At 35.1% G+C, this 27860-nt stretch overlaps 1 protein-coding gene across 1 annotated transcript in view; it reads right to left on the reverse strand.

Annotated features, from left to right (window-relative positions):
- Positions 1 to 6688: 6688 nt before the first annotated feature.
- Positions 6689 to 27860, reverse strand: part of Slc5a12 (solute carrier family 5 member 12) — a 52173-nt gene continuing 31001 nt past the window's right edge. Inside the window, exons 10-15 of the mRNA XM_076844280.2 lie at positions 24516 to 24583; positions 19025 to 19111; positions 17136 to 17302; positions 13405 to 13508; positions 8911 to 9038; positions 6689 to 6841 (exon numbers count right to left, since the gene is read on the reverse strand). Of these exons, the coding sequence (XP_076700395.1) occupies positions 6689 to 6841; positions 8911 to 9038; positions 13405 to 13508; positions 17136 to 17302; positions 19025 to 19111; positions 24516 to 24583 (707 nt within the window). The remainder of the gene's footprint in view (positions 6842 to 8910; positions 9039 to 13404; positions 13509 to 17135; positions 17303 to 19024; positions 19112 to 24515; positions 24584 to 27860) is intronic.

Consider the following 27860-nt stretch of genomic DNA (forward strand, 5'->3'; position numbering starts at 1 on the left):
TAAGGTGAAGTAGAGCACCATGGCAGAGGTTGTAGTTAAGGAAAGCAGTTCAGAATGTGCAACCAGAAGGTAGAGAGAGCTAGCTCCATTCACAAGAACAAAATATAAATCACAAAGGCACACCTCCAGTGACTCACTTCCTCCAGCTATACCCATCTACCACTCACAGTTACCATTCAGTTAATCTGTTAATCCAGGTGTATTAACCCACCAGCTAGGTAACACCTTTAATAATATTATCATTTTACCTCTGAATGTTCTTGCATTGTCTCACACATGAATTTTTTGGGGAAGCTTCATATCAACACCATAACACTCTCATCATACATAAGTATTTATTTTTTTTGTCATGCATGTGTTGGCTCTATCAACTGCCATCAAAATCTCCTTGGAACAGCACTTTATCACAGGTAAAATACATGCCAAGAAAGGAGAACATGCAAGAATATTATAGCCAATAGTCAATCAAAAGCTACTGACCTGCTTTGTTTTTATTGATTTGATGGTCAAAATTGAAAATCTAGGTTTCCTGCAGAGTTGCTTAACTGATATGAATGGACTGGTCAATTTGTGGCAGTTGAAGACAGGCCTTGGGATATCATTTTCAAATGTTCGTCACCTATTGTCTGTGAGATATACCCTACTTGGTCCTACTATGGTCATCAGAAATTTGTATTCCATTTGTTTCCCAAATCAGTACTATAATGGACCCCAAGTATAGTTCTAGGTTTTGTCCAGAGAATCAATTAACATCTTATTTCATTCCTGGTATTTTAATTCAGTTTCTGACAGAAAGGAAAACATTTCCCTATCTGCATTTCTGTTCAAAATGAAATATGACAACATCACATTGTCCAAGAGAAAGATGAAGTGGGCCTTAACTCAAATCATTGATCAGTGCAGGTTCCTGCTACCTAGGATTTGTGTCTTTGTTTTGGTAAAAAAAAAAAATACCTTCAATTGAACTTTCCATCTAAGTTCATATGAAAAAAAAACATACTCATGACCCCAGATAATGGCTTTCTAGAGAACATGAATATTATAGCCACTGAATCCTAGCTTCACTTGCATTAAGACATCTTAAAAAGAAAAAAAAAAAAGTAAATGAAAACAGACATGTTGGTAGAGAAAATTCTCATAGTTGGGAATAGTTCCAGTCTCTGGTACTATCAAAGTCCATACTCAGGGAGAAGCAGCCTCTAAATCAATCTCACTACTCTAAGACTGGACCAGTGTGTGCTTCTGCACAGCTCTCCCTTGAGAAAGGCTCTTGTTCCACATTCACCTGGCTCCAAGTAAGTATGAATTGTAATAGACAATCAGCTGTGAAGGTATTATTTCACATCTTTCCTTAAAAAGAAAGGAATGAAACTTCTAGGTCTTGTACTACATTGACTGCCTTGACACTCTTTTCCCATCTTAATTCTTTCTGCATGGAGAAAGCCATGTCTCCACTCTCTTTATTTTTCAGAAAGCCTTTTTTCTTCAATTGTTGGCTGAAAAACAAAGCTTAAGTGAGATGTACTTACATTTTCCCCATAAACACAATTGTTACGTAGGTGGCTAGACACCTGTGGTACAAAGACTGCCTGATGATTATTGTCAATGCCCATGGAGTTCAGTGCTACTGGGTAAATCTTTACTCCAAATTGAATACTTTTTGTAGAAAAATAATATGAGCAGATGATACTTTTCTTGGTGCCTGTGTCTAAGAAAAGAGATGGCAAAGATATTTGTGGAAGCAATTTTTTTTTTTTTTTGGAGGTTGTGAAAGCAACTTAGGGATTTCCTACCTAGACAAAGAGTCTACTCTGCAAGTCCTGTTCAGTTTCTGCTGTACATGCACTCTGTCTTCTTTCTGATTGAAAACCAAACCACAGTTTATCTGTAAACTCTGAAAAAGAAATGAAAAAGTTTTTAAATCTTCTTCATCTCTTTTTTTCTAATCTGTTAAAACATATGTAATTAAATCCAGTAAGCTTAATTTTGGCAACTACAATTTTAAGTACTGAGGATAAAAATGTACTGAAAGATATATGTAATTTTGATCTTTGAAGATTCATATCCATTGGCCTCTATATTGTGTTTTTGAAGTAGGAAAAAGCTATTAGCATCTATAATTAAGAAAAGAATTTTAGGATGACCAGAAGAGACAGAGTATTTCCTCCATCCGTTTTTCCCCTGTCAACAGGAGAAATTTTGTTGCAATCATATATTTAACCAGATGTCAATGTCAATAAATGTCAATGTTTATACTTCTATAGACCCTCTAAATACCATTAAAACTTATGTTCTGTATTTTTAATCATTAAACATTCCTTCCAAACTCTCAACAAATTTAATGTCAATTTAAATAAATTTTACTCTGGTGATATAAATAAAATCAAAATTTAAGGAAGTGCCCATAGGTCAACATTCTTGAAAGCAGTGGACAGTAAAGATAAGTTAATCATAAATCTTTATGATATATATTCTAAATCAATGAGTACCATTGCCTCATTGCTCACTTGTCTGCAAATTCAACCTGACTTTATTATACTGATATAAATAAGCCATTTGGGGTTTGTTTATTTTCTTACATGCAATTACAATAGGGCATTAAATAAATATACCACATGAAATACCTTTATCCTTCAAACATGTCAAAAGAATGTTCTGTAGTTGGTAGTACTAGGTGTTCTGTATACTTGAATTTTTTTTTTTTTTTTTTTTTGGTACAGGGTATTGAATCCACGGTGGCTTAACCACTGTGCCATATTCCCAGCCCTTTTTCATATTTTTTTTTAATTTGGAGATAGGTTCTTGCTAAGTTGCTTAGGGCCTCGCTTTGAACTTGCAGTCCTCCTGCTTCAGCCTCCTGTATGGCTAGGATTAAGGTGAGCACCACCACACCTGGCTACTTGAAGTGATTCTGAAAATTCCTGAGAATACATAGGCTAGCGTCCACAAAAGGTAGCATCATTATATATTGATTTACTTTGTTTATAGTAACCTAATTTGTTTAGTTATAAAAACTCTCTTGATGTTTACTTTGTGTGTGTTTACAGGCGTGTGTGTATGCAAGTGTGTATGGATCCTAAGTATTAGTGGGCCAAATATTACAGGCATTATCCAAAACATCATAAATGAATCCATTTTATATAATATGGCAAAGCTTACCATGACATGTTTACTTAGTCACCTGCTAGACATGCCTTAACCTATCAGGTTTACATTGAAGATTTTGAGGTAGATGACCCTTTTACATTCCATTCATAGAAGAAATATTGACAATGATCATTGCAATGCTCTTCAACCAGAATTTATTTTTAAAAGAAACATAATTATATACCTTAATTACAAATCATTCTCCAGAAATTTTTCCTAAGATTAACTAGTTGTATAAACATGCCACTCTTTTTTGAAGTATTCCAGGACTCTAATATTAAAAGATGCATAAATTTTTGGAAATGCAAAATCCACTTATAAAGCTTCCTACTGATATAGAGAATATCATTGCTGACATTTTCCTCCAATGGCTATTTTTCCAATTTGTGACAAAAGCCTCATACTCCAGGTAAAGATCATGTAATGATAAAGTAACCAAATATTTATAAAGTTAACTCTCTTCTGAAAGTAACTATACTTCAAATACCAAAAGTACAGTATTGGAAAAGTAGACTGAAGACTGTTATTCATGTAGGAGTTTGCAAACTACATTCACCAAATCAGAATTTTGGGATGAGAAAGGAAATAATTTTAGCTGCTTCCAAAAATTACAAATAATAATAACTCTTTAGATTATTTACTCTGAGCTATAATTGATTCGTTTAGAATGTTGTATCATTTTCATATGTACCACCAATGATTCAAATATATTTTAATTGTTTGGAACTAGGTTATACTACAAGGTTATTAATGCTGGAAAAAAGTGGTTAACAAAATCCAGCTACTTTCCAATATTTAGAATAAGCACATGTTATTTCTAAATATATAAATGTACACATATACAGTCAACATTTTTGTAATTTTTTTAGACAATTTATTTCTAAGGAAACAATTAAAGAGAGACTATTGTTTGTGATCATTGCAATAATGTTTAAGATTGTACTGCTGTAAAATATTTAAGTAATCTTTTCTATTAAATGTGGTTTGAAATTCCTGTAACCTGTATTTTCTTTTTATGAAATGATATTATCCCGTATTGTCACAGAATAATAGAATTAATATTCAGAAAATAGTTTGATATAAACAAAGAAGGAGCCCCTTCCCTTTTGCTGTTGTTTTGATTATCAGTTGCAATTATTATTGAGCTGTAAATTTGGTTTGAGAGGCTGCTTACTCATCCACACTCACATATACAAATGTAAGATTTAATAAATCACAGCTATGAATATTGCATTTTCAGAAATAAACTTATGCATCTTCATAACAGCATTTTGCTTTTTAAGAATTTAGGACTTTTAGAAAAGTTATTTTCTGCAAAATGGCATATAAGTTAAATTCTAATATATTCTATCTATTCTTTGAAAAACTACTTTTGGGGAATTTATACCTTATGTTTATCTCATTTCTAATACTCAAAGTATAGTAGCAATATACATTCTAAGTCAGTGTCTTGAAAATCCCAAAGAGAAACAAAAAAATAATAATTTAAATTAAAATGAACACAGTTTTCTTAATATACCACAGAATAACATTGGATGTTCTGCATGGACAATCACAGGGCTAAACACTTTCTGTGATTTTCTCTCTTGTTCTAGAACTTTAAAAATTATTTTCTACAGTTTGGCTATTAGGTCCTTACATCTTTTGGAGCAAGGTAAGCTAGCACATATGAACTGGATGTCCTAACAGACTTTTGCAAAAAAATCAGAAAAACAAATCCATTCAAACAATAGCCTCAAAAATTATCTGGAAATAAATCTAACCAAGGAGGTGAAAAACTTCTACTGTGACAATTATAGAAGCCTGAAGAAAGAAATTGAAGAGACCTTACAAGATGGGAACACCTCCCATGTTCTTGGATGGACAGAATTAATATTGTCAAAATGCCCACCAAAAGCACTACACAAGTTCAATGCAATCCCATCAAAATACTTAAGAACTAGAAAAACAATCCTAAAAATCATATGGAAAAATAAATGACCCAGAAAAAGCAAAGTAATCCTGATCAAGAAGAGTGATTCGGTAGGTCTCAGAATACTAAACCTCAAAATGCTACAGAGCTATAGTAAAAACAAACAAACAAACTAGACCAGCATTGCGTTCACATAAAAATATACATAAAGATCAATGAAACAGAATAGAAAATAGAGAGACAAATTCACATAGATACAGTCATCTGATATTTGACAAGTTTCCAAAAACATACTTTGGAAAAGGATATATCTTTTTTAACAAAAGGTGTTGGGAAAGCTGAATATTTAGATCCCTATATCTCATCCTGCCCAAAAGTCATGTCAACGTGGATTCAAAGATCTAGGAATTAGAGAGCATAGCAACTGCTAGAAGAAAACACACCCAACATACTGGCACAGGTACCAGCTTCCTTAACAATACTCCTAAAGCTCAAGAAATAAAACCAAGAATCAATAGTGGGGTGGCATCAAATGAAAAAGCTTCTGGATGGCAAAAGGAACAAGAGTGTGCAGAGAATAACTTTCAGGATGGAAGAAGCTCTTTGCCAGCTATTCTTCTAACAGGGGATTAATATCCAAAATATATAAAGAACTAAAAAAAAATACCCTTATATCAAAAAGATGCTCCTTTTCTCCTGACCTCATCTTAGAGAAAAACTCCAGACTTCTTGTTAAGTGCAGAATCAATTTGTGTTTGTAAGGTGATGGAAAGGAAGAAGAAACAAATCCCTGCACCACGAAGGGAAGACAGCATTGAGTTATAACTGTTCCCACTGATCAGACACCCTTGTCTCCTTTCTGTGCTTTGTAGTATTTTCTTTAAAGTTAGGTCAGACAGCTCTAGTAGTGGTAATGACTAAAAGAGGCTCAAATGTGGCAGTAGGAGGATGCTTGTAGCATTTAAGTGTTCCACTAGAGCTATAAGATGGGGGGTGGGTTATAAAATTTGTCTACATATATGTGAGGCATGAGGTTGCAAACAACATCATTCTCATTTTACCAACAGTGTCAGGGTAGCATTTACTAGGCAGATTCCCTTTTCCCATACTGTTTCTATAGCTCCAAGATATTGATGGTAAAACTACAAAACATAGGCTGGTGGTTTAGCACTGTGGTAGAACAGGTGTTTAGCATGAACATGGCCCTGTGTTCAATCTCAAACACACACACACACACACACACACACACACACACACAGAGAGAGAGAGAGAGAGAGAGAGAGAGAACAAAATAAACACAAAGAACCTGAAGTTTTATATGACACAAATCATATTCTTTGACTCCTTCCACTATGGTGAAATCTAGTCCTGATTTATTAAAGAAGGAAATCCCCGGGCATGTAGAGCATTGCTGATTTTTTGTAACTTTTAACTGGGGATCTGCAAAGAATATCCTAGGGAACAGTCATTTCATTTGTATAAATAAGTATAAATAGATATTGAGCAGCCTTTTCTTCTAATAATGACTGCTATACATCTCTACTAACATTAGGCAAGAAGTGTGTGTGTGTGTGTGTGTGTGTGTGTGTGTGTGTTTTCGTGTACAGGTACACGCTTGCATGTACTGTCCTAAAAATAGGTCATCTTCTCTAATGTCATATTGTCGTGGCTTTTGTCCTTGGGGTCATATCCTGGAACATGAGTCAGGCTTTCTTGCTGGAGTCCATTCTGCAAGACAGATTCAGCCCCTTGTTTCCAGGCACCGCCATTCTCAAGGTTGTCCTGAGAAAAATGGAAAGACACATAGTAACAATGTAGTCAAGGTACTCCAGCCCACCTAGAGGGAAATCACTCAGGTCTCCCTTTCAAATAATGGCTCTGTACAAAAATGGTCCAATAACTGATCCGAGACTGCTTAACTGATAATCTTGATAATAATAACAACAAAACAACAACTTATTGAGCATTCACAATGTTTTGTGTTACCTGAGGATATTTATACATCTCTCATTTAATACAGCAATACTATGAGGTAGTTCCTTACTGCCTGAGGACAAACCAGCCTGTGATTCAGGTGGCAGTGGCCTGTTCCTACCTGTGAACAGCAAACCCTCTGGAGGCTAATGGAAATACCTACATGTAATCTCTCCTACAGACTACTCAACGTTTTGTGGCACAAGAACCTAATAGTGACACCCTAAGTCTTCCCTCCCACTCTCAACGAAAGTCTTGAGAATGTAAGCTTCTTGTATTAACATAATTTATTACTTATATATGAGGAAATTCTCACTCAGGAAATAAGTCTTTAAACCAGTTCATAACTTGATTCAAGAACTTCCTTGAAATCCACTTACACAAACAATGCACTGTTCAACTACTACCTTCTTAGAAAACTAAATTGCTGATCTGGATGAATCATGCCCTCTCAGAACTCTAGACTGTTGAATAGGGCAAACTTTTTATTTATTAAGCCATTGCTTACTTTCCAAGAAGACTGGCTTCAGTACCCCCACCCAGCTCAGTTCTCCTTTTTCCTATTTTGAACTTTCATATCATGGTTTTGTCCAGTTTTCATTACATCCCTCCATTTGCATTTAAATATCCCCCTAAAATCTCTTGATCCTAGAACCCATTCTGAGCCACAAAAAGATGGTGCTATTCCCAAATGCAATAGATATTAAATTTAGCTTTATGTCATAACACAATTATGGGGAAGACAGCAATTGACAGATGAAAAATAAATGATATGATATGGGTTAAGAGTCTCAAGTTCTATGAGAATAAAATGTGGATGAAAAAGTGAAAATAAGCTTGAACTAAAAAAGAAAACCGAAAATCAAAAACCAAAAAAAAAAAAAAAAAGATCACTCCTGCCATTAATCATGTTGAGAAGGCAGCCAGCTACAAACTGTCAGGAAATATTGCTTCCTTGAAATCCTGTTGCTGTCACATTCCATAATAACACTTTGTCTGACTATTGTGCTCTTACCAATGCTGACCAGGGAAGTTTAGGTTTATTTCCTGCTTCCCTTTAACACCTCTCAGAATCCTTCAGCAAAAGCCCAAAACATGCAAAAGATATGTCCACCCCCGACTGTTGTAGAAGGTGGAATTATGTGGGTCCTCTGCAGCACCCCAGCATGCTGCATCAAGTCAGTAAGTCCAACTTGATCAGACTGTGGGCTGTTCCTGATGGTTCTTGGCTGATGAGAACTTGGTAGTACTCAGATACTGTGTCTAGCTTGGTTTGGCCTAACTGCACTTATAGAGTAGAGACTGGGAAGTTAGGCGCCTCTTTCTGCATCTCTGCCTGTAAGTTCTCTCAATATTGTATATTTTTACCCCAAAGAACAAGAAGTGTCTCTCTGTCCACTTCATTCTGCACAATCACCTGCCCCCATGCTCAGTTCTCAGACAAAAAAGCTGAAATTTGGAGAAGTTAAATAACTCATCGAAGGAAAGACAGACATGGGACTGGATTAGTCCCAAAGCATGTGAATCTAAAACCCAGGCTTTCAGCCTTTACTGAGACTGAGGCTCCTTGTTCCCTTTCTATTATTTATTTATCTTGCCTAGAATTCACCTTCACATGGGGTTAAAAGGAATTTTGAAAATAGGTCACTTGCAACGCCAGCAATTAAGATCCAAGGCACATTTACCTATTGTGTTCATATGCTTGAAAGGTAATCAGCTGAGGAAATTCTGAAGTTGAGACCTAGATTCTTTCAAGTTCTAACATCCACTGCTTTCCTTCACCAACCCCCACTCCCACCCCTTGCAACTGGCTCAAAATGGGCAAAACAGGAATCTCTTTGAGCTAATGTTTGGTTTTAAAAGCTTAATCTACTCACCTGCTCTGTCCCACGGTCATGTTGAACTCCACACCAGCACAGAGTTTTATATTTCTTAGACCAAAAGCAAAATAAATTGCAAACTGGTCTAATTAAGAGTGGGTCAACATCCTTGCCTCTTTGGCGACCTATTAACAAAAGGACAGGTGGATTAGATGGTTAAAGGCTTCCAGGATTTAAGCATAGTCAACTTGAGAAGTAATTTGCTTCTTAGTAAAAGGGTGAAAACAGGCCTGACAGGTTAATAAATAGAACTGGAAAGAATAAATAGAACTCCTGAAAGAAAGGGATTGGAGTTGGTTTTAAGAAAACCATGAATTGTCAGCTCAGGCAAACTCATGTCTATAGAGTAAAACAGAGAAAACACATTTATTTAAAAATGTTTAGAATGGAAAAATCTACTAATAACCTTCACAGGCCAACAAAGGGGAAATCAGGAATTATATTTATTCAAGAAAGTTTTTAGCTTTTATCCAAATCAGATATAATATTCAAGGTTATTTAAGAGGTTATTTTTAAATTATAGTGTTCCCTTCTATCTGTCCTACTGGATAAGCAATCCCATCGTTTCTCCCCAACCACTCTAGACACTCTTCATGTCTCTTTTTCCTTAAAACATATCTGTTCAGTGCTCCATTTCTTCAAATCCTGCTGTTGAACAAGGTTCACAATGATGATCAAAACAAGATTTAAAGGTTCATGATGTTCCTCCTCCCCAAACCTTTGCAAATTTGGTTTTATCAAGGCTATTTATGAATACTTATTCTCATTAAATGTTAGCAATGAGTCTGACAGCTATATTAGTCTAAAGGACCTAGAAGAAATAGGGGAACAGGAGTTACACGTATCAAGCAGACTCCTCCTTGTACTAGACAGTGTGCCCATCCATGAGCATTCCCTCAAATTTCTTTCTAGGAACATACAAAATTTAGATTTTCAAAATTGCAAGTTGATTTTCAAATAAAATATTTTGTGGCAGTATATGAGTCTGTCAAGAGATATTTGACCAAATAGAATCCTACTGCTATTGACAATAATATTTATCAATCAGTGCCTTCTACAAATTAGGCACATTATACTTAAATCACTCCTTATAGCTAGGCAAGTGTTGTTACTAAGGAATTTTCTTAAGACCTACTAAATGATGGAGCAAGAAATTAACCATACATGGTATTAAAGCCTATAACACCCAATTTACCCTAATGTGTATGGGCAATAGGACTGGGCAAAACCTCAAACTACTCTCTAATCATGATTCTGAATCAGAAGAATTTAACTTAGAACCAAACTACTCCCAGGGTTTAAAAAGAAGATAGTTGTCTCTGAATAGACCAACTAAACTATCAAACACTCCAATAAATAATATGGATTTGAGGTTTGCTAACAAATAAAAGGCTCTTTGTTTCATATAGATTTACGACCTGTTTCCATCTAGAAAAAATAATGACTGGGAGATTGTAGAGAGTAAAGCAAAGTACAGGGCTATAGTTCTCATGAGTAGGAAGTTAAAAAAAAAAATGAAACTTAAATCTTGGGTTTATGGCTTTAATTATGAGTAAGATCTTGGGGAATGAGGCATGACTGAACTTAGACTATTGGACTATGGACGTATGCGTGTGAAAGGAGAAGGTCACAAGGGACAAGACATTCCTGTAGACAAATGAGGTTTGGGGTTTTTTTATGCAAAAAGGAGTTCTCAGATGAAGAAGAAATAATGAGTTGTATTGCAACTTTGGGAGAATTTGGAAACGTTCCCCTTTTCTCTGAACAGAGGCAACTATATGCCAAGGTGCTGAGTTGGGGATGGAATCCATTCCCCATTTATCTCCTCTGCTGGCCACCCTGTGCAGAGCACAAGCCCCCTAACCCAATATAGAATCCCTGATTTCAAAACATAGGCTATACTGGAAGTCAGAAAAGCTAGGTCAGAAATGAAAAGGAGTTAATGGGAGAATATAAAATGTCAGAAACTTTGGGGAAAAAGACACTATTCTTGAAGTTTCAACAGAATTAGAAAGGTATGTGTATAAGTGTGTATGAGAAAGAAAAAAGAAAAGAGGAGAAAAGGGAGAGAAGAGAGTGAGAGACTAAATTCAAGTAGGCCACATATAAAAATTAGGAATGAAAATAGCATAGAATTTGTCAGCAGCAAACTGAAAGATAGAAGATGAATGAGCTACATCATAGCATCAATATAGAGCTACACAATTCCTATTGATTTAGAAAGTCCTACATTAATGTTCTCCAAAATGATCAATGATCTATGGCAAGAATCAACAAAACTTTTCTGTCAGAGGCTAAATAGTAAATATTTAAGATTTTGCTGGCCAGAGACTCTATGTTGCAATGATTAACCCTATCTTAGTAGAGTGAAATCAGATAAGAATAAAATGGTGGGCATGCTGTGTTTCTATAAAGTTTTACTTACAAAAACAGGTGGTAGGTCAGAGTTAGCCTTAGTTGAACAAAACTTGACGTAAGAGATAAAAATAATGGACTGATTGAAGGCTTTATATCTAAGACTTTCAGACACATGGCAGGTGACATAAAATTGATAAGATTCAGTTGAATATGAAGGGCTGTACACTGAAATTCAGAGCGGCATAAAGCTGTTCTTGCTCTCCTGACAACGGGATATTCTGGCCATTTAACCAACGAAGAATGATTTTTGCTCTTGACTTAGGAAATGGTATTTTCATTTCACATGACTATAAAAAATAATGAAAAAAGAAACTTTCAGCTCCCCAGTAGAATTTTGCCAGTCATAAAGTATATATACTTTAAAGTATATCTGGGTCCAATATCACCTTCTAGTAGCTGATGCAGATTAGGATTAATAATTTAGAAAGCCTTAAGGTGCTAATCAATAGAAATAATTACATTTATCAACAAGTATGAGGGATATGATTATCTGGGAGAAGTAGAATTGAAACCATCCCTTTTAAGACCAAGCAAGACTAAGTTTGAATATGGTACAAGAGAACAGACTCAGAGGCCCCGCCTTATCTACTAAATTTATTCCACAAAATTTAAACAGTTTTAGTCTTTTTAAAAAACATTCAGTGGGCATGATGGAAGGTTTTTGAAAATTCCTTAGTGACCAGACCTGAGGGTCCAAATGAGCACCAGAACCTCACTTGAAAAGATAGGCACCAGGAAGTAGAAACATGTGGCCACCAGGACCAATATTTTTTTCAAAGGTTTAGTGGCATTAGACCCTATTAAAGTGCTGCCTCTTGGTCTTAAGCATATTTTCTTAAGATTACAGACATTTAGAAATAAAGAAAAGATAAGGATTGTATCAGTGTGATTGTTCATGCTCACAATAACAAAAATATTTTCAATCCAAATGTAAAACAAACCTTGATGTATCAGCACAGGAATATGTCAATTCTTATGTTCATTTGGAAAATACATAGACTAGCCAGTCACAGGACTTGAGTACACATGTTCTGCTTTGCAATCAGGCAGCTGAAGCTTTAGCTGCCCTCTTAATTGGAGAGTGACCACCTTATCAACAGAGCTAGGTATATCCTACTGGCAGCACAAAAGCTGCAACTGTACTCAGGATACTAAGGCAACATCTAAACAAAATAAACAAACTTGCATGTGAAATCATTTTTCATGAAGAAATTTGGAGAATTTTCACATGAAAGCCTAGGGCCACAATATTTATGCTCTGTTCTTTATCATACCCAAGATATCCTCAAATTTAAATGAATGGCTAAAGGGGTCATACTCAGAATGATAAGGCATTGCAACTTACATGTAGCATTTCCAGTCCAAAATCAGCAGGAAGGCTACCATGGACATTTTGTGTTGAATAGAAATATTGAGTGCTGATTGCTTGTAAGTACATAATGGTAGCATAAAAGGAGAATACCTTAATAATTTATTTAGTTAAAATGCACAGGACAGTGGAACAAGAAGGTGGTAGGCCCATTCCATCCTCCACATTTCTAACTCATTTCTAAACTATTACCTCGTGAACTTTGGCATTAAAAGGATATTGAGTCATCAGAGAGACTATGGTCCAAAGTACAATGGTAAATCCTAGAACCAAAAAAATGGCTTAAGGTGAAGCTGATCACTGACCCTAGCAAAGCAGTTTCCAAAAGGTAACAGTAGACTCTGCCCTTCTTATCTAACAGATCAGCCAGGGTTGATCCCATGAGGTGGTAATGGAAAAAAACTAGTCTTTTATTGAGAGGAGGGGAAAAGAAACACTCTTGCTATTTAGACTTAATGATTGTTCTGTTATAGAAGATTTTTCACATTCATGTCTCTGGGGAGCATGTTTCAAAGTGTCTTTTCTATTCAATACATATATCATACATATTAAAAATCAGATCCATAATAACCAGGGGAATGTTCTTATGTGTTACTTGGGGAGAGTAGACATATGTCTCTGGAAAAAGCCTTTTGCGATGGACCTGAAATCAAACCAGTAAGATAGCCACAGAGTCCACAAAAGAAGAAATCCAAGTAACCAACCTGTTATGAAGCTGATGATAACTCCAGCAATAATGCATCCTAGGCAACCCACAGCACTGTAGTAAAGGTAGGAGAGCGAGTACCAGGTATCAGCAATGGTGGGCCTGTGGGTAACAATAGTACATGTCACCAGTTTCAATTGTTCTGACATTGTCATCCACAATGACCTGAAGGACTGTTCAGGTTCCTTTTAGGGCCTAGCATTGTTTAAACCCAAAGCTTAACATTTTAATTAGACACTACCTGTGCTTCATATTCCTCCAGATTCAAATCATCCCTGAATTACAAATATTGCAATGTGTTGACTGCATTACGAGTATTTCATTGAGGACTGTGTCTTCCATTCTTTTTGTATTATTTATCTTTCAGGCATGTATTAAGATCAGATTTAATGCCAGGAATTGTGATAGCCATTGTCTACATATATGAACTAACAGAAAATCACAAAATGGACTTGGAAATGCATGGTGGAACAAGAACAAAGGATTGTGATAGGATGTGTGAGAATGTACTTCAGTTCATTTAAAAGAATGTTTATTAATCAGAAAAGAGAGTAATCAAGAACACAATTAATATTCTAAAAAAGGAGGATAATAAACATAGGCAAGAGGAAAGAAATAGTATGGCAGATTAAGACATATAAAGTTTGATATTGATCAACCATAAGACTTATGGAAAGGAAGGACTCTAACTGAATCTCAGAGGAAAAACAGAAGCATGATAAGATAAAGGGGTGTCCATATGCTGTATAGCAAAGACCACCTGCTCAGTGTTCCATACTGAGCTCTACCTACTTCACCCTACAGGAAGAACCAGAGCAGTTCTCCACTTACTCAATAGTATAAAGAGCTAACATGCTAGATAAAGAGAGTTCATTGCATGTCTTTTGCAGAAAAGGAGGCAGAGATGACTGTTGAGCTCCTGGGAAATTTGATTGGTAGTGATTCAAATGGAGTCTAGATGCAGATTTCCCATAGAAGCAACTAGGGTCTATTTCCTTTCTCAGTGAAGTAACTGATTGGTTACAATGCCACCATATCCTATGAAACAATGAACCAAAGGCAGCTTAATTTTACATCTTAGGAAAAACTATCCATTTGGCAGGCATTGGAAAATGCAACACATAGCTGGTTGCTTACATGCACTCAGCTGGTAGCTTCAAATGAATACTACTGCTTAAAAAAACTTAATAAATGTCAGAAGAACCATCTTCAACTTTTGAATGTGCCCTCTTACTTAATATTATATGGAAACAGAAATGGAACTATGCTAGAAATTTCTTTTTCTAAGCTGGCTAACCCTGCTACACCTAAGGACATCTTCCCTGTATTCAGAGTCACCATCACTGGATGGCATCACAAGTAATAAGACATCCTTACTGCTTACAAAAATAAGCTCTGAGGTGAAGATAAAGATGAACCCAGATTTCAGTATGGAAAGAGTGGAATAAAGTAAAATTATTTGTTGTTTCCTCCTTGCTCTTTTCCCTTATAAAAAGGAGGAGATACCCAGGCACAGTGGTGCACCCCTGTAATCCCAGTGACTGAGGCAGAAGGATCTCAAGTTCAAAGTCAGCCTCAGAAAAAGCAAGGAGCTAAGCAACTTAGTGAGACCCTGCCTCTAAATCAAATATAAAATATGGCTGAGGATGTTGCTAGGTCAAGAACCTCTGAGTTCAATCCCTGGTACCGCACCCCCCCCCCAAGAAAAAAGAATGAAATATACTATATGACCTCAAGGAATTTATTATGTAGAGGAAAAATAGAACAGAAAAAAAAGGTAAAAGGGGGGAAAGAAGTAGAAGGACAGAAGAGAAAGCAATACAAGAGGAAACAATAATAAGGTATAACTGGTGGCACTGGGAGGATTCAGACAATGCCGAGAATGCCTTGAGAGGTTGTTTTAAGCATAGCCTTCAAGATGCCAGGGTTGTAGAAAAGTTTTAAGAATGGAAGGATAATTTGTTTAGAAAAGGTCTTTTCAAATTTTGACTGTCTTTGAAATCTAAATATGTGTGTGTGTGTAAATATTTAATTTATTTAATATGCATTATGTATATTTATTTATGGGAATATGGGGACACTAATATGCATCTTGAAAGAGGAGTAGATTCTAAGTAGAAATAAATGTTAAAAGGAATTCCTTTGAAATGAACACCTTGATTAAAAGTAGAAAAGAGTGGAGAATATATAAAGAGGAGGATCTAGAATAGAAGAAGGAGAAGGGTGGGAAATAATAGGACCCACAGGAAATTTCTACATTTCCTGAAAGGCATTTCATTCCACGATAAAAAAAAAAAAAATACTGTCCTGGGACTGGGGATGTGGCTCAAGTGGTAGCATGCTCGCCTGGCATGCGTGCGACCCGGGTTTGATCCTCAGCACCACGTACAAACAAAGATGTTGTGTCCACCAAAAACTAAAAACAATAAATATTAAAATTCTCTCTCTCTCTCTCTCTCTCTCTCTCTCTCTCTCTCTCTCTCTCTCTCTCTCTCTCTCTCTTTAAAAAAAAATACTGTCCTTTTTTCTGTAGACAGAAGATTTAAGTTACCTTGGTGTGGCAGTCATGAACTCAGAAAATTGCTTCAGGAGAATACATCTAGTGAACATTTTGGATGGAGTGGATTAGAAGAGAAGATAGAGAAAGGTGAGCAACCAAAAGGACAAATAGAATAACTTCACTGTCCTAATTTTTTTTTAAATGCTGAGAGTACCCTCGGGACTGACAGGGGAAATGGAAAGGAAAAGATATGCTCAGAACAGAGATATCCATAAACATAATTTGCAAAATTATTTGACAATTTTTAGAATGTTAAGCCCAGTGAAAACAAGCCAAAAAGGTAAGCATTAGTGAGAATCAGAAAAGAGTCATTCAAATCTGAGGACCACAAATTTTATATTCCCGGACTTGCCCCTATATTCAGTTAGAATGTTAGAATGTACATTATTACACTAAGATACATATATACACACACACACACACGTACATATACACACATACACACTACATATATATTTGTGTGTGTGTGTTTGTGTGTGTGTATATATATGCATTCTAATTTTATCCTCTCAAAACCCAGTAAAATAAATGCTAAGAACCTCATTTTAAATCAAGGGATTCTAGAATGCAAGAAGTGATCAGTTCCTAATTTGTTCAATGATACAAGTAGATTAATGGTAAAAGCAAAATCCAGATCTAGGTTATTTCTGATTTGAGAGTCCATGGTATTCTCTCTACATCATAGTTATCTTCTGTATTTTGGTATCTTTAGATCTCTTAACCCATCCATAAATAGAAATGAAAATTCTTTGTTAGCACATGTGTTCACATAGCTTGATTTAGAAGACATAGGTTCCCAACCTAATATTTTCATAATCATTTTCCTCACTGTTCACAGTCTCTTCTACTCATAATCTTTATTCTTTTGAGGGAACTATGATCCTCATATCCACCCATCTATTTTTAAACCTCCACTAATCTTTTTCTGTTTTGCACTCATATCTCCAATTTATCGCTCTCCCAGTTCACTGTTGTATACCTGAGTACAGAGAAACAGGTATCTGAAGAAAGCAACAGCCCTACATAATGCTCTTCAGTGCTGACCTCTGGAATTCTCTTAGGAGAACAAAATGTATCTCATCAGCCTTAACCCTGAGGAATGCACTTTTTTCTAAACTGGAGTCCTGATCTCTGAGATGCAATGTCTGACATATTTAAAGGCGACATACCTGTTAGATAGCTCTGGAGGTGCTGCTGTTGTCACATTTGATTGGAAACACTGCTCTGTTGATAGGGGCAAAGGCCATGTCTTAGAATCTGGTGCAGGGTAAATGAAGGCCCCAATGGCCACCCAAAATGATAAAGTGATTCCAGTAATGAGGCCTCCTAGTGCACCCTTGATGAAGAAAGGAAAGTCAATATGAAATTGGACAAAACGGTTTGTTGAAAGAATCATGAGATGAGAAGTACTGCACCAAGGAGGTTCTGGCTGTCCACCTTAAATCTTGGTCACATGTGCTGGAACACAGTCAAAACTACCTTCCTGTCAACTCTCCCAATACAGTGTCATTTAGAATTTTATAGAGATCATTATATTTAGATTTCTAACATGAGTTATTTCTCTACCTCTGGTTTCTTTCTCATTATTTAAAAAGATATTAGAACCTTAATTGCTTGCCAAAAAATAAGTTTCAGAAGTTAAGAAAAACTTCACAGAATGAAGACAAAGCAGTCATGTTTCATCAACATCTATTTACACAAAAATTCTTACTCATGTCTGTCATCCCAAGTGATTCTGGCAGAGTCCACTGACTTCCAACATTTGGAATTTTTTGTTTGTTTGTTTGTTTGAGTCGAAATACTAGCAAGTAAGGGTATTTACTCATACTACCAATTACAAGGCAAAAGGTGACACAAATTCAAATATTTGCTTTTCTCTATCTATAATAAGGTGGTTTTCCTGACTAAATAAAAAGGACTATTTACTATTACTATTGTTATCTATTTGATAATATAGATAATAAGTTAAATAGACAATGCATTAAGATCTTACACAGCAACTGCAGATATTTTTGGGACTAGGCAAGCGTCTTTCTTCACATTATCTCCCAAGGACATAAATATCCTTGCAAACCTCAATATCATAAAAATGATTAAGACAGTGTTTTCTTAATACAACTGCAGGAGAAGTGTGAAAATGCCCTGAAATTTACCCATCCGTCTATCCATCTATCCATCCATCCATCCACCCATCCACCCATCCACTTTCTTTACCCAATTCCCCATGATTTATCTAAAAGAGTTCAATAAGGGCCAGGTGGACACAGATGCCAAATCAGTTGACTTGGTATTTAGGGAATACCCTAGGGCATGCACATAAATAAACAAAGAATCAAGTTATCTTGAGTTTAAAGACTTTCTAAAAATATATGCATGTGTGGTAAGTTTATGAGTAACAATAAGTAAATGGGCAATTTTGCTAGATTAAGAAAATCATGGTATTTCAAATATTTTTATAATATTACTTTTCAAATAAATATTAATTTTGATTTATATTCCATGCATAGTCATTTGAACAACATTTTCTTGAATTCGTACTCCTAGCTTACCAGCCCAGCCAAATGAAGATAGTACAACTATCATGATATCCCAGTCATGTCCCATCTCCTCCATACAGATTAGTTAATCAAGTTAATAAAGCTAGTTATAATTTTAGATAACTACAGACAAAATGAAATTTACATGTATTTTCACTTGAATTTCATTTCAAACTTCTGTTCTAACTAAACTGTTTCTGAATCCAGTGTCTTGTTTAAAGTTCATTTTGTTGTCCCTTAATTGAGAGAAAACTTAATTTAAACCTTAAAAAGTTAGCTTTGATACCATGACATATGGTAATTCATGACCACCTCTTCCCTTCTTTGTTTTCTGTTTCTGAAATGGCTTTGCTGAAGTCAGATATGGGAGGATTTTGATTCTGTTTGATTCTACTATGAATTCTTTTCCTAGAAAAGATAAATAGACTTTCCAACCAGAGGTTAGGGGAAAAAGAGGTGAGGAAATATATCTGGGGTTTCATCTGAGCTGGGAATCACAAAGAAGGATGTAAGATGCTTACCTTCCAGTTCACAAAAGGGAACACAAGTCCCAAAGAGAATAAACCCAGCATTGGTCCCCCACACATGCCATGGATGCTGAGGGCAGCCTGTGGAATGAAGGAGATCAGATGAGTCTCACAACTCTACTATATCTGTGGCCTACCAGAACCATCCTTCTCTGGGACTTGATATAATTTGGTTCAAGCCCTGACTGTGCCATTTATTAATTATGTGCTTTCCTTAGGTCAATTCTGGATCCAGTGATAAGCATTATATAAAAAAAGAAACTGAAAAAAATAAATAAAAAGGAAAGTTGCATACATATGAACCCACACACATGTTTGGTATATATGTGTGAGTATATGTGCACATATGTATGGTTGTAAAGTGAAAACAGGTGATTTGGATTTGCTTGAAGAAGGTTTCACTTGAGTTGGAACTTATACATTTGTTTATATTTTTATATTATCAAAAGTTATTTGTTTTTTCTTTTTTTGAATAGAGATATAGGTTAGTGCTTGCCTAACATGCACAAGGGCCTTGGGTCAGTTACGAGCATCTTAAAAAATTGTTCTTGAAAAATAATGTACTGTATTATATTGTTACAAGTAACAACAATTCCCTTTATTATGTAAAACTATAATGAACCAATAAAAATGTGGAAAAATAAAAATAATGTACTAAATAAATATATCTACTACATTTTTATATCTTAGTTGATAAACTATTTAGCTTAGTTTGAACATTTCTTTCTTTCTTTCTTTCTTTCTTTCTTTCTTTCTTTCTTTCTTTCTTTTCTTTTCTTTTCTTTTCTTTTTTGTCTGTTACCCAACCACTACCATCCCACCCATTACATCTCTAGGATATTGAAGCATTAAGTTCAGACATGTGGAAAGGACATTATACACTCCACATTCCATTTTTTGTCTCTCATGATTATGCTCCATCTAGTTTGGAAATTGAGAGAGCTTGAGAAGTGTATTTCCACATCTTTCAACTTCTAACTTATAGACTCCATTGAATTGGCCAGGGACTTTCTTTAAACTAATTTTCTGTAAACATAAAGCTTTATTCCATGATCTTCCAAGAGTTAGAAAATACATGTGCATTTATGTGCAAGTGAATGAGCCTATGCAAATGAAGAAACACATAAATGTACACTTGTGTGCATGTACTCACACCAACTACTGTCAATGAAGCCCCTTCCAGTTCCTCAAAGCACTTACAGAGGACAGATCTTATCTAAGATCTTATCCTATTTTTCAGGGGCCAACTATATGCAAGACAGAACTACTTGTGCACCCTGGACAAATTTAATCCTCACAGTCACTCATCTTAATAGGTAACACTAACTAAATTTTGTATCTGAGAAAATTGGTGCTGAGAGAAAATATCAAAGTTCACTTTGTATTTAGCAAGTGGCAGAGGTAAAGATATAAATTCAAATTGTTATGGCTCCAAATTCTACATTTTTTTCTAAAAGTAGTCTTTAAAAAGAATGTTAAGAGCACAGACCACTATGTCCTAATTCTTCTGTTTAAAGGAAAAGCAATCTTTGGAAAAGCAATCTTTTGAAAGAATCCACCATTTATAGTTAGAATATTTGAATTGTAATTATTGCCCTGACCCATATCACTAGGAGTTGTTGAACTTTCTATTACTAACTCACATTCATTCAACTGCAGTTTTCTTCTTTCTCTATAAAACTATACAGGGACAACAGACCTTCCAGTCCTCTTCAGTGTTCATAGCCAGAACACTCTGTCTTTGTCCAGAAAGATGAGTTACTATGCATTGTTAGTATTGCTTTCCCAGGTTACTTTTTAGCAAAGTCAGCACTTCAGATATGTCTTTGACATGATGGAGCAGGTAAGATTAAAGGCTTCCTTTTCCCCATTATTGAATATTGAATATTCTTGATATTTTATATAATTATATATATTTTATATATAATTATAATATAATATAATATAATATAATATTATAATATATATATATAATTATATATAATTGAATATTCTTGATATTTCCTCTATTGATCAAGAGCACTAATTCATAACTGCTGTAGTTGCTAAATTTGGAAGCTAATTTACTGGCTATTATATAGAAGATCAATGAAATAGTAAATACATTTCTCTTCCTTCATGAAATAAAAATCAACAAGCTCTTTCAAAGTCACCAGCCAGATGCCTCAGGGAAAAAAAAATATCCAAGAGTTTCTGGATTTAAGTGTGTGTGTGTGTGTGTGTGTTTTGAAATATAATATACATATGTATTTCTGTATTGGTCAAAGCAAATTACTTTTAACTTTTATCTTTCTTTTTGTTATTAAACATGTTTAATTGGAGGAAGAGTTAAAGCTCATCAAACTCAGATTTCTCCTTAATGCTCAAAATCCAATCTGAGCTATTCCTACAAGTTAACAGCAATGTCTACAGGAATATGCTTTGTGTTCAGCTTATGCATAATTAACCTTTCCATGCTTTATTCCTCATGTGTTAAGGGCACATCATAATATCTGCTTCCTAGTGTTTTTTTCTGTATTTTTTTATTTTTTTAGTGAGTATTCAATGTTGAATCCAAGAGAAAGTTCAGAATAATGTCTGAGCACCAGGGCGCACATGATAAGGGGCCCAGAATGTGCACTATGACTCTCACAATCTTCATTGCTGCTATTACCTACCCTGTTAGTGATCTCTAAATTTTTGAGAGATATCCTTTGTTGTTGTAATGTTTTGAGATCTAGAAAGTACTTTCTTCGGATGAGATTAAAAATGTATCCTCATGTCACTTCAGCCCTTAGCTGACAGTCCTTAGGACAGGTTTGTGTTGGTTTGAATGACCTTTCTAGAAGGAAGGCTGCAATTCCCTTGCTAAAGGGAGATTTTTGTTGCCATTATCTGATCTCTCTCCCCTCTACCACCTTATTATGGTTCTGTGGTTACACATTTCAAGTGAAACAGGTTTCCTTACTATTGGATTTCCCAGAGTCGTCAATGTATTAATGTGTGTTGTGGATCTGAGAGAGCAATGCAGTGTGCACCATGTTCCAGTCTTTGACTATGGAAATCTTCTTCCTTGGAACATGTCACACATTTCACAGGATGACATTCTCCAGGACATACTTTGTAACATTTCAAACTAAAGTCTTACACCAGCATTGCTACACAAGCAAACAAAATCTCTGAAATAAACCAAAGTAAAAAATGACAACAAGAACAGCCACACCTTGAACTGGCCTGTCTTTGTTTAAGTGGTCTGTCATTCCTGCCCCACCTTCCAGAACATCTCATACGTGTGGGGTGATTTTGCAAACACGAAATTAAAACTGGCTCTATCCTTCACACTGAGAGATTTGGGTTCCTGTCTTCTTCTACATGCAACATCAGAATATGAATGATGTTTCATTAAATCAAATATAGCAAAACTGGTTGGAAAATTAAATAGATCAACTTATATATTTGTATTTCTTGTTTTGAGAAGTGTCTGACCTAACTTTCCTATGCACATATATAAATATATTTCATTGAATATCAACATCAAGTATATTCAAAAGACACTGAGTTTAAAAATACATTTAAGTAAATAGCAGAAAGATCAGTAGAGTAGAGGGAAGAGAACAGAGGGAGGGAGGAGGAGAGGGAAAAGGGAAGTACTGAGGACTGAACTAGGACAAATTATGTTCTATGCTTTTATAAGTATGTAAAAATGAATTGTATTATCATGTATAACTAGAAAGAACCAATTAAAACATAGAAAAATTTCATTTGCTTTTATGTGTCCAACAAAGTCAGATGTGTTCACAAAAATGAATGGACCATCTTGGAGACAAATACATCTCCAAGGAAGTGGAATATCAGGGCTTCATTTCTTACCTGCCAGCATCCCCTATACTGCATGAACTGTGTGGCACACATTTCAATCAGGAAAGTGAGCCCAGCTCTCATCTAAAGTAGGACAGGCAGGTGAGTGCATGCCTCAATGCACTCCCTACTCAAAGTGTTATTTTTCCCTGGTACTTGGGAAAGTCCTGGCCTTCTCTGGAGCCCCCTCATTTACCAATGCAAATATTTTTGGGAGGAAACAATTTAGAGATTCAAATTATCACCAAATTAAACAGGTTGACACCTCTTTAAGAATAAATACCAAATGAAAACAACAAGCCTCAAGGCTTTGGAAGTAGGTTAGAAATAGAGATTCCATGAATTGTGAAAATAAACCTTTAAAAAATGCACATGAGGTCACTAAAAACAAACTTCACCTAGTTGCCAGTGTTTCTTGTGGATAGGGAAATATCAGTATACTTCAAGCTGTGTAAAAGGATTATAATCAAGCATCTGTGATAAATAGTAAGTTCACCACTTAACAGAAAGGATACTAAATTTTGGTTCCACAAATTATCTTATTTAAACAGTAAGTAATCAAGTCACTTAAATATCTCAGATTTATTCTCTGAATATTAAAATGGAAATAACTGAAGCTATGTAAGTAGTCCTTTGAAAGAGAAAGTAGGATGAACTCCTTTGTGAACTAGAAGGTATGTATATATATATATATAGACACACACACACACACACACATATATATATATAGTATGGATTCTATTTTATTAATATCCACTCAATCTTACCATTGCTGTTCACTATCCAGTGGTTTCTATTCATTTACTCTTACTCATTTCTTCAATTAGGCAGCATTTATTGAAAACCCATATCATAGCTAGGCGCAGTGGAACAGACTTGTAATTCTAGTGACTTAGGAACCAACACAGAGGACTGCAATTTCAAAGCTAGCCTCAGCCACTTAGCAAGGCCCTAAGCAACTTAGCGAGACCCTGTCTCAAAATAAATTTAAAAAATTTAAAAAGGGATGGGGATGTAACTAAAGCCCCTTGGGTTCAATCAATCCCAGGTAGCTGTGAAAACTTAAGCAGGATATTTTCACTCTTTTCTACAATCATCTACAAAATGAAGGTGTTGCAATAGATTATTCCTGTGTTTCCTTGTAATGCTAATGTTTTATGGAACTGGGAGTTGAATATATGAGCAACAGTTTGATTTTGATAATAATACTTAGTTGTATCCTAATTTCACCACTCTTTAATTGTGTGAGTTTGGGACAATTCTTTGTTTCTTCATCAGGAAAATGAGTATATTAATTACATAACCCCTTAAGAAAGTTATAAACATTAAATTAGGTAATACATAAAGGGCTATACCTAGTTCATAATAGGTATTATATATGTTAATTGGTGTTTTCACTATTATGGTTATTATTGATAGAATTTTTAAATTAATTTTAACACAGTGAACTTTGTCTCTATCCATTCTTGTTGTAGAAGTTTCTGCTTCTGAAGATACTTTTGGTTGAAATATTGCATGGATGTTTAATTGGGACCTGATATGTTTGAATGTCAGTAGTTGGAGACTAGAGAAATAGTTAAAACATTAGAAAAATGAGTGAGGACAAAGTTGCTATGAAGTTAAATGTGCCTTTTCCCTTGTTAGTTACCTGTACAACGCCCCCCAGGAGAGATGCGGCCACAGCCATGGAGGTGCACAGGATGCCAAATAAGAGACCTGGAAGAAGGAAAGATATGACCATCATTTCCTTCCTTGAGTCCCCAACCAGCACTGCCTAATACCAGCCCTCCTCCAGGGGACTGCAGTGAGGGCTGTCTACATGTGGACATCATAAGCCCCACCGAGGGAACTAAAGTGACCCTTCCTCTGAGCACTTGCTTTCTCAGGTCAGGTGGAAGAAACCTGAGTCAAGCATCAAATAATTTCTAGGATTTCAGAAAAAAAAATGTCTTACAGAAATAGCATAAAAATGTGGAAAGGGCCCAAACAAATCCAGACTAAATTGATGGAAACTAATACCTGGTGAACCACTCACCAGAAGTGTTCTAAAAAAAGAAGCACTAGCCCTCTTTGGATTTCAGATGGCTAAGTAATATGCATTGCACCTCACAGTTTTTCTAGTCAGGAAAGCTTTCCTGTTTTTTGTTTGTTTGTTTTTGTTTGTTTTTTTTCCTCTAGTGCTATATGCACACCATCCTCAGGACCCTCTGTATATTACACAATCACGTATTTGTCTACGCATCAACATGGGCAGCTTCAGAGTACTGTGCTCCTCTGGTGTGACAGCACTCACTAAATGTGTCAGCATGTACTTTTCAGTCATTTTTTAGGATGTTATCTTCTTTTAAACTATTAAAAAAGCATTGTTTACTGTATATCTTTCTTTAAAAATTATCTTTAAAATATGCTGAATTTCCACAATTGCTTGAAAACTAAATAAGAAAAGGAGGGATAGACAAAGAGCCAGAGAGAGACAGAGAGATAAATGCACAGGAAACCACTTTGTTCACTCTGTTTGAATGTTCTCTTTCTGCAAAATACTAAGTCCAGTTCCCAGTGTTACTATTAATTTAATTTCATTGAATTTTGAGCATAAGTTGGACACTTTAATTCATGCCAGTATTAAAAGTCAAAATTTGATACATACCCCCCAAAAGTTCACATTCTAAGAATGGACTATAAATTAATTAACTAATTAATCCTATAATTTACCTCAATTTAGTTTATTCAGAGTAGTGTCTGGTATTCCACAAGTACTATGTGTTTTCCATTATTATGATTTTACTTCAGATTTGGTATTTACTAATTTATCAGTTAAGTATTATGAGAATCTCACTCTTGAAATTGGCAAACAAATTTTGATGCTATATCCTCTAACTTCTCAATAAGACACAGAAAAATAAGGAAATTCACAAAAACAACACAAACCACGGTTGATAAATAAGCCCTTGTCAAAATTCCAAAATGGCCCTGTTATCTTTAAACTTGATGGATTAGACTGAAGAAAACAATGTTTGCGATGACTCAGTATTGTTTCATGAAAAAGAAGAGCTACATCTGTCTGAAGAAAAGAGCCAATGATATTTTCTCTCTCTCCTATGGAATGCCCTTCTCCTGGACCAACAGTCATCTGTTCAAATGAAATTCTAGGCAATCATCCTTCAAATTCAGGGGTTCTCCTTTTTTTTTTTTTTTTTGTGGTGATAGGGAGTCCATTCAGCTTCCTTTCCCATCAAATCTTTACACTACCACCAACTGCAATCAATGTCAACATGCACAAGCAGGAAGCTTAGGGGAAATTTGTGTGAGTTCCATGGATACCTGAAAGCATGTCACCATTCAAAGCAGTGAAAGTGAGGAGAATAAAGCTTTAGAGGTTCAGGAAGTTGTGTCGATTTTCCCAGATCTGCTAGTCATCAGCTAAGATGACTAGAAAACAAAACACAGGCATAGAAGGCGCCTCCACCTCAACCCAACATAGCCATGAATATCTGCTAGAAATTGAGTCTTGAACTTGGAACAATGCCCATCCACTTGTGATTAGTACTAACTCAGATAGGAAGTAAAATCAAGACAATTTAACTTCCCAGTTAGCATGGTCAGTATCCATCTCTCTTCGAACCTAAGTAAAAAAGTAAAGAGAAAGATGGAATCCATGATAAAACAAGGCCAAAGAACAGAATGAATATATTAATCTGAAGCTCAAATTATGATTTTACTTCAGATTTGGTATTTACTGATTTTATCAGGTAATCATTATCAGAATCTTACTCTTGAAATTGGATAACTCTCAAATAAAGGAAAGGTCCACTTTCTGAAAATAATCCTCCTGATGAGACAGAAAAAAAAGAAAGCATCTAAAAACTGGCACTCTCAATATTATACAAGAAAACAGAGTCTTAATGAATTAAAGATGTGTAGGTCAAGAGAAAACAAATGAGGTTAAAAGAAAACTAGCAATATAGGGTACAACACCAATAACTCTAGATGAAGATGGATACAGGTGGGTTGAGGCAGGACTACAAAAATAAAATAAAATAAACATCATCATATTTGACCAAGAAATTCCACTTCTACCTATTTGTAAAAAAGCAATGAAAATATGTTCACAAAAGGATTTATGCAAGATTAGTCACAACACAATAAAGTCAAACTGAAATAGCCTACATCAATCAATAGACATAAGGTCCTCCATATCTGTGATGTCACATTGCAGATTCAACCAACTGTGATTGAAAATGTTTTAAAAAAATGTGTCTGTAATAAACATGTCCAGACTTTTATTATTGGCATTATTCCCTAAATAGTATAGTCTAATAACTATTTACATCCCTATTTACATTGTATTAGGTAATATAAGTAATCTAAAGATAATTTAAAGTATATGAGAAGATGTAAACAGGTTACATGAAAATGTAACACCTTTTTAAGGAAATTGAGGAAATAGGAAAACTGAGTATCATCAGATTCTGATATGAATGGAATGTTCTAGATGTCAGCCCAGTGAATGGATATGGATGTTAAAAAACAAGCTAATTAACTATTGAAAAAAATACAGAGCCTGTGTTATATTCCTACATGACATATTTAACAATTAAAAAAAATGAATTTCTGATACACAAAAAAAACCAAGTGTAACATAAATCTCAAAAATATGCTATGAAAGAAGTCTTACAGAGAAATAATGAGTACTGTGAGATTTCAGACCTCCTAGAAGAGGCAATATTAATCTTTACAAAAAAAATAATATTAATACTTGCCTCTAGAAAAAAGTAGAAGTACAGAGTGACTATAAAGGGCATGGGAGTGATGGTAATTATTTATATATTCATAAAAAGTTATATAAGTATATGGATTTATCAAAATTCAGAAAAATATTTTTTAACATTAGTCCATTTCATTATAAATAAATTTCTTTACAATAAAAAATACTTGAACTACATGCTCAATTCTAGTTAACAATATACATGCTAAGATTATGATGAAAAATGTG

The sequence above is a fragment of the Callospermophilus lateralis genome, chromosome 2, assembly GCF_048772815.1.
Source record: "Callospermophilus lateralis isolate mCalLat2 chromosome 2, mCalLat2.hap1, whole genome shotgun sequence".
Classification (NCBI taxonomy): Eukaryota; Metazoa; Chordata; class Mammalia; order Rodentia; family Sciuridae; genus Callospermophilus; species Callospermophilus lateralis.